Source organism: Callithrix jacchus, chromosome 15 (genome assembly GCF_049354715.1).
Source record: "Callithrix jacchus isolate 240 chromosome 15, calJac240_pri, whole genome shotgun sequence".
Classification (NCBI taxonomy): Eukaryota; Metazoa; Chordata; class Mammalia; order Primates; family Cebidae; genus Callithrix; species Callithrix jacchus.
Window position 1 is genome coordinate 81,770,336 of NC_133516.1, and position 17,297 is coordinate 81,787,632.

At 35.4% G+C, this 17,297-nt stretch overlaps 1 protein-coding gene across 22 annotated transcripts in view; it reads right to left on the bottom strand.

Moving 5' to 3' along the window:
- The window catches only part of STXBP5L (syntaxin binding protein 5L), a 452,700-nt gene that overhangs the window by 143,154 nt on the left and 292,249 nt on the right, over positions 1 to 17,297 (bottom strand). For all 22 annotated transcript variants that reach the window (XM_078352051.1, XM_078352048.1, XM_035274086.3 and 19 more), the window contains 3 exons: positions 16,723 to 16,940; positions 14,561 to 14,733; positions 12,671 to 12,796 (listed from right to left, as the gene is read on the bottom strand). In XM_078352051.1, coding sequence (XP_078208177.1) covers positions 12,671 to 12,796; positions 14,561 to 14,733; positions 16,723 to 16,940 — 517 coding nt within the window. The remainder of the gene's footprint in view (positions 1 to 12,670; positions 12,797 to 14,560; positions 14,734 to 16,722; positions 16,941 to 17,297) is intronic.

A 17,297-nucleotide genomic window follows, 5' to 3' on the forward strand; every position in this document is an offset into this window, starting at 1 on the left:
TAATTATGTGCCTTGGGGTTGCTCTTCTTGAGGAATATCTTTGTGGTGTTCTCTGTATTACCTGGGGTTGAATATTGTCCTGCTTTGCTAGGTTAGGAAAATTTTCCTGAATAATATCCTGAAGAATATTTTCCAGCTTGGATTCCTTCTCTCCTTTGCATTCAGGTACACCTATCAAACGTAAATGAGGTCTTTTCACATAGTCCCACATTTCTTGGAGACTTTGCTCATTCCTTTTCATCCTTTTTTCTCTAATCTTGTCTTCTGGTTTTATTTCATTAAGTTGGTCTTTGACCTCTGATATCCTTTCTTCTGCTTGATCAATTTGAGTGTTTAAACCTGTGCATACTGCTCGGCATTCCCATATTGTATTATTCAGTTCCATTAATTCACTTAAATTCCTCTCTAAATTGTCTATGCTCATTAGGATTTCGTCAAACCTTTTTTCAAAGTTCTTAGTTTCTTTACATTGGGCTACAACATGTTCTTTTAACTCACAGAAGTTTCTTATTATCCATCTTCTGAAGCCTGATTCTGTTGTTAATGGGAGGTGTCATTCTCCATCAAGCCTTGTTCCCTTGTTGGTGAGGAACTGTGATCCTCTTTAGAGGGAGAGGCATTCTGATTTTGAGTATTCTCAGCATTTTTACGCTGGTTTCTTCCCATGATTGTAAATTTATCCACCTGTCGTCTTTGTAATTACCAACTTTCAAATTAGGTCTCTGAGTGGACTTCCAAGTTGTTAATTCCCAGGGCTGAAGTATGAGCAACCCACTGCACCAGCCAAAACAGTGGCATTAAGACTGATGGTGCTTTTCTGCCCAGGAATCTCCAGTCTGGCTTCCTTCTTGAGTCCGTAATAGGCGACGCTGCCTTCCTGAAGCTCCAAACATCTTCAGAAGGGGAACCAGTCCCGTTTACTCTGCACCAAGAGCTGCAGCGCCGAGGTGCCAGCACAACTGCTGCACCAGCCACAAGAGTCGCGCTGGCAACCTGTGGGGCTCCTCCACTGGGAATCTTCTGCTCCATGAGCGACAAAAATTTGAAAGTGTGGCGTCCTCTCGTTCTCTGTGCTTTCACTGGGAGCTGCAATCCCGAGATGTTAGCAATCAGCCATCTTGGATCATTCCAAGATGGAAGCTGGTCTTTTGAAGGCATCAACAAACTAGATAGGCTGCTAGCTAGACTAATAAAGAGAGAAGAATCAAATGGACATAATAAAAAATAATAAAGGGGATATCACCACCAATCCCACAGAAATACAGACCACCATCAGAGAATACTATAAACATCTCTATACAAATAAACTAGAAAATATAGAAAAAATGGATAAATTCCTGGACACTCACACCCTCCCAAGACTAAACCAGGAAGAAGTCAAATCCACGAATAGACCAATAACATGTTCTGAAATTGAGGCAGCAATTAATAGCCTACCAACCAAAAGAAGTCCAGGACCAGACAGTTTCACAGCCGAGTAATACCAGAGGTACAAAGAGGAGCTGGTACCATTCCTTCTCAAACTATTCCAAACACTACAAAAAGAGGGAATGCTCCCTAATGCATTTTATTGGGCCAACATTATCCTGATTCCAAACCCTGGCAGAGACACAACAAAAAAAGAAACTTTCTGGTCAATATCCATGAGGAACATTGATGCAAAAATCCTCAATAAAATACTGGCAAACCAAATCCAGCAGCACATTAAAAAGGTTATCCACCACAAGAAAGTTGGCTTCATTTTTGGGATGCAAGACTGGTTCAACATATGCAAATCAATAAATGTAATCTATCGCATAAACAGAACCAGGAATAAAAACCACATGATTATCTCAATAGATGCAGAGAAGGCCTTTGACAAAATTCAGCAGCCTTTCATGCTAAAAACTCTCAATCAACTAGGTATTAATGGAATGTATCTAAAAATAATAACAGCTATTTATGACAAACCCACAGCCAATATACTGAATGGGTAAAAACTGGAAGCATTCCCTTTAAAAAGCAGCACAAGACAAGGATGCCCTCTCTTATCACTCCTATTCCACATAATATTGAAATTTCTGACCAAGGCCATCAGGCAAGAGAAAGAAATAAAGAATATTTAATTAGAAAAAGAGGAAGTCAAACTGTCTCTGTTTGCAGGTGACATGAGTGTATATTTAGGAGATCCCATCATCTCCTCCCCAAATCTGCTTAAGCTGATAAGCAACTTCAGCAAAGTCACAGGATGCAAAATCAATGTGCAAAAATCACAAGCATTCCAATACACCAATAATAGACAAACAGAGCCAAATCATGAGTGAACTCCCATTCACAATTGCTACAAAGAGAATAAAATACCTAGAAATACAACTTACAAGGGATATGAAGGACTTCTTCAAGGAGAACTACAAAACACTGCGCCAGGAAATAAGAGAGGACACAAACAAATGAAAAATCATTCCATCCTCATGGATAGGTAGAATAAATATCATGAGAATGTCCACACTACCCAAAGTAATTCAAAGATTCAATGCTATTCCCTTCAAGTTACCATTGACGTTCTTCACAGAATTGGAAAAAACTACTTTAAATTTCATATGAAACTCAAAAAAGATCCTGGATAGCAAAGAGAATCCTAAGTGTAAAGAACAAAGCTGTAGGCATCATGCTACCTAACCTCAAACTATACTACAAGCCTACAGTAATCAAAACAAATACATAGACCAATGGAACAGAACAGAGGCCTCAGAAATTATGCCACACATTTGCAACCTTCTGATCTTTGACAAACCCAACAAAAACAAGCAATGGGAAAAAGATTTCCTATTTAATAAATGCTGTTGGGAATACTGGATAGCCATATGCAGAAAGCTGAAACTGGATCCCTTCCTACACCTTATACAAAAATTAACTCAAAATGGATTAAAGACTTAAATACTAGACCTAAAACCATAAATATCCTAGAAGGAAACCCAGGTAATACCATTCAGGACATAGGCATGGGCAAAGACATCATGACTAAAACACCAGAAGGAATGGCAACAAAAGCCAAAATAGACAAATGGGATCTCTTTAAAATGAAGAGCTTCTGCATAGCAAAAGAAACTATCATCAGAGTGAACAGGCAACCTAAAGAATGGGAGAAAATTTTTGCAATGTATCCAGCTGACAAAGCTAATATTCAGAGCATTTCAGATTGCTTGTCTTTGTGGGGGTGGGACTTGCCAAGCCAGATCACCTGGCTCCCTGTTTCAGCACCCCCCTTTTTTTCAGTTGAATGGGTGACTGTTTCTCAGGCGTTCCAGGCACCAGTTGAAATTGCCACCCATTTTTGTGTGAGTTTTTGTGTGGAGACTCTCTGCGCTGGCTGAAACAGCTATGCTGGAAACTCGTGGCGCTTTTCCATTTGGGAATCTCCTGGTCTGTGGGCAGTAAAAACTCATTTGGAAATGTGGTGATCACTCACCCGCTGCATTCTCACTGGGAACTGCACTCCAGAGCTGTTCCTATTCGGCCATCTTGGATCCTCCTAATACATATCTTTGAGTTATTCTTTTTTTATTATAGGCTAATATATATATATATATAGGATATATAGGCAGAACATGCAGGTTTGTTAAACAGGTGCATGGTGGTTTGCTGCACCCACCAATCCATCATTGACATTAGGTATTTCTCCTAATACTATCCCTCACCTAACCCCCTAACCCCAAAAGGCTCTGGTGTGTGATATTCCCCTCCCTGTGTCTATGTGTTCTCATTGTTCAGCTCCCACTTATGAGTGAGAACATGTGGTGTTTGGTTTTCTGTTATTGTGTTAGTTTGATAAGAATTATGGTTTCCAGCTTCATCCATGTTCCTGCAAAGGACATGAACTCATTCTTCTTTATGACTGCAAAGTATTTTATGATGTATATGTGCCACATTTTCTTTATCCAGTCTATCATTGATGGGCATTTGGGTTGGTTCCAACTCTGTGCTATTGTGAATAGCACTGCAATAAACATACATGTACAAGTGTCTTTGTAGTAGAATGATTTACAATCCTTTGTATATATACCCAGTAATGGGATTGCTGGGTCAAATGGTATTTCTGGCTCTAGATCCTTGAGGAATTGCATAATTTCTTCCACAATGGTTAAGCTAATTTACACTCCCACCAACAGTGTAAAAGCATTTCTATTTCTTCACATCCTCTCCAGCATCTGTTGTTTCCTAACTTTCTAAGAATCACCATTCTAACTGGCATGAGATAATATCTCATTGTGGTTTTGATTTGGATTTTTCTAATGACTGGTGATGATGAGCTTTATTCCATATGTTTGTTGGCTGCATAAATGTCTTATGTTGAGAAGTGTTTGTTCATATCATTTGCTCACTTTTTGATTAGGTTGTTTTTTGTTTGTTTTGTAAATTTTTTTTAAGTTTCTTATAGATTCTACATATTAGCCCTTTGTCAGATGGACAGATTGCAGAAACGTTCTCCCTTTCTGTAGGTTGCCTCTTCAATCTGATGATAGTTTCTTTTGCTGTGCAGGAGCTCTTTAATTTAATTAGATTCCATCTGCCAATTTTGGCTTTTGTTGCCATTGCCTTTGGTGTTTTAGTCATGAAGTCTTTTCCCATGCCTATGTCCTGAATAGCAATGTCTAGGTTTTCTTCTAGGATTTTTATGGTTTTAGGTCTTATGTTTAAGTCTTTAATCCTATCTTGAGTTAATTTTTGTAATAAGGTGAAGGAAAATGACCAGTTTCAGTTTTCTGCATATGACTAGCCAGTTTTCCCAACACCATTTATTAAATAGGGAATCTTTTCCCCATTGCTTGTTTTTGTCAGGTTTTTCAAAGATCAGATGGTTGTAGATGTGTGGAATAATTTCTGAGGCCTCTGTTCTGTTCCATTGGTCTATATTTCTGTTTTGGTACCAGTACCATGCTGTTTTTTGTTACTGCTGCCTTGGAGTATAGTTTAAAGTTGGGTAGCCTGATGCCTCCAGCTTTGTTCTTTTTGATTAGGATTGTCTTGCTTATTGAGGCTCTTTTTTTGGTTCCATATGAAATTTAAAGTAGTTTTTTTCAATTCTGTGAAGAAAGTCAATGGTAGCTTGATGGGGCTAGGATGAATCTATAAATTACTTTGGGCAGTATGGAAATTTTTATCATATTGTTTCTTCCTGCCCATGATCATGAGTGTTTTTCTATTTGTTTGTGTCCTCTCTTATTTCCTTGAGCAGTGGTTTGTAGTTCTCCTTGAAAAGGTCCTTCACATCCCTTGTAAGTTGTATTCCTAGGTATTTTATTATCTTTGTAGCTAGCAAGTGTGAATGAGAGTTCACTCATGATTTGGCTCTCTATTTATCTATTATTCATGTATCAGAATGCCTGTGAATTTTGCACATTGATTTTGCATCCTGTGACTTTGCTGAAGTTGCTTATCAGCTTAAGCAGATTTGGGAAGGAGATGATGTTTTCTAAATATACAATCATGTCATCTGCAAATAGAGACAGAATGAAAAGGAAGAAACAAAGTCTCCAAGAAATATGGGACTATGTGAAAAGACCAAACTTACATTTGACTGGTGTACCTAAAAGTGACGGGGAAAAGGTAACCAAGTTGGAAAACACTCTTCAGGATATTATCCAGAAGAACTTCCCCAGTCTAGCAATACAGGCCAACATTCAAATTCTGGAAATACAGAGAACACCACAAATATATTCCTTGAGAATAGCAACCCAAAACACAATCATCAGGATCCTTTTCATTCTTTTTTCTCGAATCTTGTCTCCACACTTTATTTCATTAAGTTTACCTTCAATCTCTAATAGCTTTTCTTCTGCTTGATCAATTCAGCTATTGAATCTTGCGTGTGCTTCACAAAGTTCTCATGCTGTGTTTTGCAACTCTATCATGTCATTTATGTTCTTCTCTAAACTGATTATTCTAGTTAGCATTTCGTCTAACCTCTTTTCAAGGTTCTTAGCTTCCTTGGATTGGGTAAGAATATGCCCCTTTAGCTCAGAAGATTTTGTTATTACCCACCTTCTGAAGCCTACTTCTGTCAATTCATCATCATTCTCCCTCCTGTTTTGTTTCCCTGCTGGTGAGAAGTTGTTGTCTTTTGGAGGAGAAGAGGCATTCTGGTTTTTGGAACTTTCAGGATTTTTATGCTGGTTTTTCCTCATCTTCATGGATTTATCTACCTTTGGTCTTTGATGTTGGTGACCTTTGGATGGGATTTTTGTGTGGATGTCCTTTTTGTTTATGTTGATGCTATTTATTTCTGCTTTAGTTTTTCTTCTAACAGGCCCCTTTGTTTGCAGGTCTGCTGGAATTTGCTGGAGGTCTACTCCAGACTCCATTTGCCTGAGTATCACCAATGGAGTCTGCAGAACAGCAAATATTGCTGCCTGTTCCTTCCTCTGGAAGCTTCATCCCAGAGGGGCACCCACCAGATGCCAGCCAGAGCTCTCTTGTATGAGGTGTCTCTCAACCCCTGCTAGGAGCTGTCACCCAGTCAGGAGGCACAGGGGTCAGGGACCCACTTGAGGAGGCAGTCTGTCCCTTAGCAGAGCTCAAGTGCTGTGCTGGGAGATTCGCTGTTCTCTTCAGAGCTCACAGGCTAGAATGTTTACGTCTGCTGAAGGTGTGCCCACAGCTGCCCTTTCTCCAGGTGTGCCCACAACTGACCCTTCCCCAGGTGCTCTGTCGCAAGGAGATGAGACTTTTATCTATAAGCCCCTGACTGGATCTGCTGCCTTTCTTTCAGAGATGTCCTGTTCAGAGTAAAGGAATCTATGAAAGCAGTGTGGCTACAGGGGCTTTGCTTAGCTGCAGTGGGCTCCACCTAGTTTGAACTTCCAGGAGACTTTGTTTATGCTGTGAGGGAAAAACTGCCTACTCAAGCCTCAGTAATGGCAGACACCCCTTCCACTGCGAAGATCAAGTGTCTCAGGTCAACTTCAGATAGCTGTGCTGGCAGCAAGAATTTCAAGTCAGTGGTTCTTAGCTTGGCTCTGTGGGAGTAGGATCCACTGAGCTAGACCACTTGGCTCCCTGGCTTCAGCCCCCTTTCCAAGGGAGTGAATGGTTCTGTCTTGCTGGCATTCCAGGTGCCATTGGGATATGAACTAAAAACTCCTGCAGCTAGCTTTGTGTCTGCCCAAATGGCCGCCACCCAGTTTTCTGCTTGAAACCCAGGGCCCTGGTGGTGTAGGCTCCCGAGGGGATCTCCTGGTCTGTGCGTTGCGAAGAGCTGTGGGAAAAGCATAGTATCCTGTCTGGAATGCACTGTTCTTCACAGCACAGTCCCTCATGCCTTCCCTTGGCTAGGGGAGGGAGAGTTCCCTGACTCCTTGCCCTTCCCAGGTGAGACAATATCCCACCCTCCTTTGGCTCACCCTTCATGGGCTGCACTCACTGTCTAACCAGTCCTAATGGGATGAGCCAGGTACCTCAGTTGGAAATGCAGAAATAACCCATCTTCTGCACTGATCTCTCTGGGAGCTGCAGATCAGAGCTGTTTATATTCAGCCACCTTGCCAGTCACCTCTGAGTTATTCTTTGACAAGTGGTAACAAAGCACACTTTCAACTCTTGGGATACTATACTATCCCTTGCTTTCCTAGATCCTGCAAAAACCTTCATAAATACTTCATTTATTAAAGCTCCTCAAATTATCCTATTCTGAATATATCATGTTTTTCCTGCTGGGAACCTAACAGATGAAACATTTTATATGCATTAACACATTTAATCTTCTCAATGTTATCCTCATTTTACAGATTAAAAAAACTGAGGCACAGAAATTTCAAGTAACTTAAAAAGAATACAACAGCTAGAAAAAAACAGAATTTGAATTTGTATCCCAAAGACTCTAACTCTACCATACATGCACTTTAATTCTACACTAGATTATTTCAGGAACTAAAGAAACAGAGCTCTCTACTAAGCCTACCATCAAACCAAAGCCTAACAACAAAAATTCTGTGGTTCTGTATCCTCTAGAAATTTTGCAGGCCATAATAGAACAGGTGAATCAGCAAAACTTCTACTATCTTTGTAATAAAAGTAAAATGCTCACATTTAATCTTTTCATTCGATTCCTTCAATAACTTTAATTTCTCACCTTCTTTTCCCCTTGCATTTTGTTCTCTCAGTTACCTTGCTGCAAATTTCTACATTTATTCTTTTTGATTACTTTCAAATCACAATATACTAAATATCTTTATTATGTCAAACCCTGAGTAGAACCTAAACTGAATGAGGAAAGGTCTTTTTATCTGTGCACTGCTATATTCCCAGCTTCTACATGTCTATTGTAGAGTAAAAACATAAAAAATTATTGATTAAATCAATACTTCTTTATCTACTGTATTCTTTTTTCAAGGAATTATGTATTTGTGTTTTCATTGTGTTTGTGTTTGTACATTATTGCTCCATCAAAAAGGCAAGGCCGTGAGCCATTTCCCCCAGAATTCTGGGGAGTGATCATTTTTAAATGATCTAACACATTTCTTTTTTCTTTTCTTTTCTTTTTTTTTTTTTTTTTTTGAGACGGAGTTTTGCTCTTGTTACCCAGGCTGGAGTGCAATGGTGCGATCTCGGCTCACCGCAACCTCCGCCCCCTGGGTTCAGGCAATTCTCCCGCCTCAGCCTCCTGAGTAGCTGGGATTACAGGCACGTGCCACCGTGCCCAGCTAATTTTTTGTAATTTTTAGTAGAGACGGGGTTTCACCATGTTGACCAGGATGGTCAAGATCTGTTGACCTCGTGATTCATCCGCCTCGGCCTCCCAAAGTGCTGGGATTACAGGCTTGAGCCACCGCGCCCGGCCGATCTAACACATTTCTAACACATTTCTGGTATCTGATGATTCTCACGAACTTATACCTTTGAATCCCCTAAGGGAGTGAGTTTTCAGAGCCACAGTGTCAATTTCTCTTCTGTTTATTTATTTAAAAAAATTCCAGTTGAAAATATTTTTCCTTAAACAAATGAAATGTTTACTAAAATGTTTAAGGGATATTTTCTTGATTTTGCTTTTTACAGCATTGTATTCCATGGCACAAAAGTAACTTTAAAAAAATTATCTTCGTGTTTATGAATATTTATGTAAATTCTAAATATCTTGCTACCACAAATAAAGATGCAAAGAATATCCATCTGCAAACTTTGTCCATAAGTGTGTTTCCAGAAATTGCAGAAATTTAAGTAGCATTAAAATTTCAGGATTGAATGCTATAGTTAGTATCATTTTTAAATGATAAAATACATGTGTATGAGAGGATTTATTTCCTCACACTACTGTTAACAGAAAATAGCAATCTAAAAGGTTGCCCATTTAACAGGCAAAAATGGTATTCCATTATTTTACTTTTCCCTTGTTGCTAAAAACATTAATTTTTTTTTTCATGTCTTTCAGTAGAGACGGGGTTTTACCATGTTGGTCAGGCTGGTCTCGAACTCCCGGCCTCAGGTGATGCACCCACCTTGGCCTCCCACAGTGCTGGGATTACAAGTGTGAGTCCCTGCACTCGGCCCAGGTGACATTTTGATGAGACTTTGGGCTTTAAACTTTTGAGTTAATGCCAAAATGTCTTAAGACTTTTGGAGTTATTAGAATAAAATGAATTTTTTTTGTATATGAGAAGAACATAAATTTTGGGAAGCAGAATCAGAATGTTATGGTCTGAATTTTTGTGTATCCCCAAATTCATGTTGAAATCTAATCCCCAAGGTGATGGTATTAAGAGTTGGGGACTTGGGAAGGTGCTTAGGCCTTTGGGAGGCCTATGCCATCATGAATGGAATTCACTTTCTCATAAAAGAGATCTGAGGGAGTTTGTTCACCCTTCTGCCAAGAGCAAACACAGCAAGAAGGTGCTATCTTTGAAGCAGAAAGCAAATCCTCACCAGACACTGAATCTGCTGAGACCTTAATTTTGGACTTTCTAGCCTCCAGAACTGTGAATAATATATCTTGGTTGTTACAAATTACCCATTTATAAGACATTTTGTTAAGCAGCCCAAATGGACTAAGTCAGTTCTCTTGTTTTTATCTCAAAGGCAAAGCTTCTAACATTTCACCATAGAGCATATTTGCTAGCATGTATCAAAGAAAAATTCCTTCTCATTTTAGCCATTAGTTTCTTTTGACGTCATAAATGGATATTTAATTTTATTAGATGCTTTTGTTTTTTGCTTTCCTGATAATCATATGGTTTTTCTACTTTATTCATTATTCATTTAAAATGTTTAAAAACCTTGAATTCCTGGTGTAAACCAAATTTGTTTATGATATTTTATCTTTTTTAATTGCTAGATTTATCTATATTTTCATTGAGATTTTAAATCTATGTTTATAAATAATATAGACTTACAACGTTCTCTTTTTGTAATGACCTTTTCAAGTTTTTGCATTAAGTTATATTGGCCTCATAAAATGAGATGAACATGATTTCATCTTTAATAATTCTCAGGAACATTTAATGTAATACTTGTATGATTTATTTCTTTAACACTTGGTGGAATTTACTCTAGCAGCCACATGAAATAGGATTTTTCGGCAGTGGAGGCTGTCTATGAGATAGATATTCAAGTTGTCATTTTCGTACAAATGTAAATTATTCAGAAGCTTTGTAATTACTTTCACAGTTCCCTCATGAGGGAAATGTGTTCTTTATCAGATCTATTCTAACAACCTTCATCTTCTGAACCAGGTGACACATCTTTATAGTCTCTGAATTCTGAAGCCCCTTTGTCTTTACAGGTCAATCTGTAGAGAAGGGTACTCAGAAAATGGCTTGAGCTCAGTTATTTTCATGGTAATTACTTGGGCTAGAGAATAATCATATATTCTTACCATATCGAATAATGAAACAATACACTGTCCCACAGTCCATTCTTCCTCTCCCTTCATCCATCAACTGTTATTGCCAGCTTTCCCAGCAAATAATATTCTAGTCCAGAAGCAGGCACTCAATACTCTATGGTCACATATGTATGGTCACATATGTCCTCCATATCCCCCTAAAGAAAACTCTTTAAAAGATAGTTTTTTAAAGAAAAAAGATAAGACTTTTTTCCATGTACCGCTTACTGATGGTTTCAAGGCATTCTCTTGGAGCTTATAAGACTCAGCTTAGGAAGTACAGAAATAGAAGTGAAATATATAAAGGAATGTATTCTTTGTTAAAAGATTCCAAATAAGCATAGAAAGATGAAGTATTCAGGAAACGGTACTGGCACAATTCTTAGTCATCAGGAAAAAATATAATTTAATACTTATTTCATATCATATATTTAAATAAATTCTAGATCGATTAAAGCTTTAAACATACAAAAGAAACAAAAAGCATATTAGAAAGAACGTAATTTTTAAAATATTTTTATCTTGAAGAGAGAAGGGACTTTTAAAATATGACACAAATTCAGAGCCATAAAAGATAACAAAAAATATAGTTGCAAAAAATTCTTTAGAGTAGAAACCACCTTAAACAAAGTCATAAAACAAACAAAAGCAGGAAAGATCATTGCAAATTACATTAAAGAGAAAGCTAACTCCCCTAATATATAAACAGTTTTCATAAGTCTCTATGAGGAAGGTCAGCTTTATAGACAAATGGACAAAGAATAGAAACAGCATGTCACAAAACGGGAAAAGATGTTCAATTTCACTCAAGGTATAAGAAAATTTTTACTGATATTATAATAACATACTACTCTGAACGAACTGACCAGGATGGAAAATTTAATTATACGTTGTTGTTAAAAAGGTGCTAGGAAAGTAGACATTCTAAACATTGCTGTTGGGAGTATAGTTTGACACAACCTCTATGCAGGGCTACAGTCTAGGAATAAGGATTAACTGAAATTAAATTACAATTCAATGGGAATAAAATCCAACTTTCAAAAATCTGATATTTGCTTGAATTATGTTGTTCTGACCATTCAATATTTTCTTAACCCAGACTGCCAGAGGAAATGCAGATACTTTCTGGAGGAAAATATCATCTAAAATCTCAAATTATAATGTTAGTTTCTCAATTAAAACAACCAGAAACACCTAAGATAAAACCAAACAAACTGGCATACATGAACATAATATAATATAATCCAAAACTAAGAAATGTTATATAGACTAGATACCAAATATGGAAGTATCAAACACATACTTAAAGTAACACACTTTTAAAGGCATATATTCAATATGTTCAAAGAAATAAAAGAGTGATAATTTAGGAAGAGAACAGGATGTTTAAAAATAATAAAATGAAATGTGTTGAACTGAAAAATAAAATAGCTGAAATTGAACTTCATTGGTGGATCTACCATCAGATTAGACACAGTTAAAGAGGGAGTTAGTGAACTCTAAAGGATAAATCAAAAAGTATCCAAAATGAATTATAAAGAGAAAAAAGACAGAATAGAAAAATAATAAAGTATAAGTGTAATACAATCCTAACAATCCCCTACGAACATCAAAATTGGGAACACTATCACAGGTTTGACTTCAAGAAAGAACAAAAAACCACAAAGTAAATTAAAAAAATTTTTCTTATATATTGTTTAATCTAATAAAAATCCAGTAAGGGCTTCTTTTTGTTTTTAGGACTTCAGCAAGGATCAACTAAAAAAATCAAACATATTAGCTAAATAATACAAATCAGAAAAAAGTTTAATTACTTACATTCCATATGCTGAGCTTACAGCAAGACTAGTAATCTGTTGCGGAGGTTCGCCATCTACCCATACCAATTGAATAACAAGTTCTGCTTGATATCCTGGAGGCATCCGCACTGGCCGTGTCTTAACACTTTAAAAGCAAAAACAATTCTGTTATATACAGTTTAAATAAACATGGCCAATAATTATCTTGAGAATTTACATAGAATCATGCTACAGAAATATACAATACCAGGCATTGCAGACACATGTAGATGGAGGTGCCTTCTAGCTTTCTCAAAATACACTGAGCCACTTATGATTGCTTAGTTAATTCTTTAAGTGGACTTCCAGTCAGGTCCACAACTTTAACTGGCCTTTATCACTTCTGAGATTATTTTATTTTTATTATGTAATTATTTTTCTAATATATGTTACATATATGTCAGTTATAAAGCATAACCATAAAACAAATGACAACCTACCACCCAATGTAAGAGTTCAACATATCTAGCATCTGAATTCCTAGTTTTCTTTAAAGTTGTTTCACTGGTAGCCTTTTTTATTCCAACTCACAGCAACGCTTATTCTTTCAGTTATTGAGTTAAAAAAAACCTTAAAGTTCTTCTTGACTGATATTCTTTTCTCATACTTCACAACCAACCAATTATAAAATACTATTGATGCTCCTTTCAAAAATATATCCATTAGGTAAAATTTTATAATGATGTTTCCTCTTTGTAGATTTTCCTCCAAGTAATATTTGCTTATATTTACTTCTTTTTATGTACTTTAAAAGTTTTGAGAGAACAATCAATGATTACAAAAGTATAGCATCTGCTAATTGTATGAATTTTGCTCCTAAAATCTTATCTCTAAGTTTTCCATCAGCATATTTGTAAGAAATGAGTAAACTAGCTAAAGTTTTGTGTGTGGCAAATGTAGATATGCAGCTCAAAGAAATTCCCTGTTTAGGTTTAATTCTCCAGCCAGCTAACACTAGAAACATTTATTGATGGTATAGAAGCAGGAAATAGTAATTTATACTCTTACTAAAAATCATGAAAACAATAAAATATTACCATAGGGTTTCTTAACTTCAGGTTTTATTTAACATGATGCAAATCTTTGTTTAGTTTATTAACAAACAACAGTTTTAAAAAAGAAAGATTGTGTAATATACTAGCAATCAGGAGAGAAATTCTTTTTTCTAATATAGTATTCTTGTAGTAGATAGTAAATAATTTTCTTTTTGATTCCAGGAAAGCTAAAAAAAATTACATAAACATACTTTTAAAAAAATCATTATTTTTTTTTTTGGAGACATGGTCTTGCTGTTGTTACCCAGGCTGGAATGCAGTGGCAAGACCATAGCTCACTGCAACCTTAAACTCCTGGGCTAAAGTGATTCTTCTACCTCAGCTTCCCTGCTAGCTGGGACTACAGGCATGTGCCATCATACCCAGCTAATTTTTTAATTTTTTGTAGAGAGAGGGTCTTGCTATGTTGCCCAGGCTGGTCTCGAACTCCTAGCCTCAAGCATTCCTCCCACCTGAACCTCCCAAAGTGTTGGGAATACAGGCGTGAGCGATCACACTCCATAAACACACTTTTTCATTTGGAAGGTATCAAGCAAGTGGCCAAGTTTCTGCCCTGTTAAACTTCCCATTCTATCAAAGCCATGTTTTCTTTAGTGTCCTTCTGGGAAGGAAATATATAAATAAGTAAATGAAGGATGAAAATAATTTGCCCTCTTTATAGATATTCAAAGAAAAGACCAGAGTAATCCCTGGAGAATTGTAGATCACTTGACAACAACTTAATAATTAGAGAAATTTAATTTTATTTGTCACAGTATCAAAGACTGATATGATTAACATGTAAAATTGTTTTAAAATTTGGTAGCAACTCTTACTTGAGGCATGGGATACTGTCCTTTGTTACTCCTTCACTAGCAACAGTGTTAGTGCTCCCGGAAAGACTCCTTGAAGAAGGAAGCTGGGCTGACAGATCTGGAAATGGAGGACTTGTTTCTGGTTCGGGGGTAATAATATCTTCAACATCATACTGAAGTCGTACCTCTAATGACTTAAAAAATCAAGTTTAAATTTAAGTTGCAATAATAATCATCAAGTCTTAATTTAATGTAAGTCATAATAAATAATCACATTAAAAGATTTGATAACTTTTTAGGAATCATTCACACAGTTTTTTTCAAATTAATACGTTCAATTTCAATTTACAGTAAAGTTGAGAACTATTTCATACTAATTATCAATATAATTATCAAGTAGTTAATTATATGAACTGTTCAATGGCAATCACAAAAATGTAAATTTTTAAACTTAAGAATTAAAAGAAAAATACCTCGGTGAAGATAAAGCTTTTATGTAATAAATATACTTTAAGATACAGTATAAATTACAATTTGACATACAATAACAAAAGGAGAAATCGGTTATGGTTATTCCAATTGCAAACTAAACTTTTTTCATATATACACACAAATATGTATGTGTGTGTAGAGTGTGTGTGTTTGTATGTGTATGAGAAAAAATTACTGTTTAAAGCCTTTTAGTATAAAAATTTTCCAAAAGAAATTCCATATTTTTGGTTGTTTGTTTTATTACTTTGGTTCTTATTTAGCTAGATCAGAATTACTTATAAAAAGCATATAATAATTTATATAGGAATAAAGAGGTGACCTAAAAACCTTTTTTAAACTAAAAATTTTTTAAACCTAAGTACTTTATGACTGCATTAAGTGCATTAAATGATTTAATTAGAACTGATTTTATAACATATATTTACTTTATAATGTAAAAAATGAGCATTTTTGAGACTGAAAATTATTACTTACAAAAATGTCATTATGGGAATATTACCAAAATTATTGTCATAATTAATTTAAAACTACAGAAAAACCTCTAGTGGTGGCAATACAGTTACCAATTATTGAGTGCTTACTACAGTAAGGACACTATTATAATGTCTTTATACAATCATCACAAGAACCCTATGAAATTGGTATTTGTATTTCAAGTTTATTTTTATTTTCCATATTTATTTACACAGGGGATTATACACATGATGAAACTGAATCACAGCCACATTCTACTATTGACTTATGACTTGCTCAGAGTCACACAGATACTTATTGGGAAAGCCAGAATTAAAACCTAGGTTTATCTGACTCCAATGCCTGGCCTTTTAGCTACTATGCAATAGAAGGATAATATTAATTTTAGCTGTTGAGGGAAAAACACTTATATACATTTCTATAGTAAATAATCTTTATCTTCTGGTAAAATAGGCAAGGTAGAGAAGAACAGTTATTTACAGATGGCTTCATTTATAATTAATTTATCCCATAAAAATCATCATTATTTTGAATAAGCAGAGTATTTCCTTGATTTAAAAATTAAGATTAGGTAAGATTGCCCCATAATTAAATCCACCCCATAAAAATGTTGCTACATAGAAAAATCACTAAAAATAACCTTATTGTAGCTGCGAAATAATCATTTATGGCAAACAGTTGATGAGAAAATGAAAATCAGATGAACTTAAAAATTAATAAAAGTATAGAACAAAGCCTGCATTAATTTGATTTTCATACATAAAATAAATCAATAACTATATGTACAAAACCTATATATTTTATTAGTATATACAGAATAATATATAGGTATATATTCTACAATATATACATATTTCAAAACATCATGCTGTAGAGTTGACTTATTTTGGCCAGGTAGATGCAACTCACATAACATAAAAAAGAAAAATGCGAAAATTGTGACATGTTTAATTTGTAGCGAGATTAACTTAAAACTAAGCTTTTTTTGATATTGAAAAAAATACCAAGTTTTGATAGAGAACTCTTTTGGCCATTTAAGCCAAACCATTTATTAATATGTTATAGTAAGTAACAATAGTAATTTAAAATCCTATGAGTTTTATTACTGGCCACATACTGCACACTTGATGAAAACCATACCAAGTAGTAGTCAAATCTATGATAGTGGCTTTCTTTTAATAACAATAAGTGTGAAAGTTAAATTTTAAATAACTTACCACTATTTCTGTTGTAATTTCATATCTGCTAAATCTGTAAATTATGACATATGCAGAGACTCCTGATACACAAAATATTCTGCTCTCTGGACACCAGTAAATCATCTGAATGGCAAATGGATCTTCCTCTACAATTTCATATGTTTGTTTTCCTTCTCCTAACTTCTGTTTTTCAAACACTTTTGAAGTTTTTAGCTTGTACAGCATCTGCAGAGTTACTATAAGACATTGAAGCACAGTTATGTTTTAATTTAAACTTAATTATTCAATATTATTAAAGCTTTTCCAAATATATTTGCTAAACCACAAAAGTAAATCTAAGTAGATAAAGTGAATTATATTTTAACTAGTAAGCATTCAATGCCGTGCTTTCCTATCAGTATAGTAGCTAGGGGGAGAGCACAGGGAAAAAATAAACATTCCTTGAATACACTATATACCAAGGAATATATAGTGGCTTTCTTCTATCAGTCTCAGAAAAGTCTCATGTAGGAAGTATTTTTATTATAATTTATTGTTGAAAATATTGGGGCTCAGAAAGTCTAAAATGGAAATATTGAAAATAATTCTTTCCT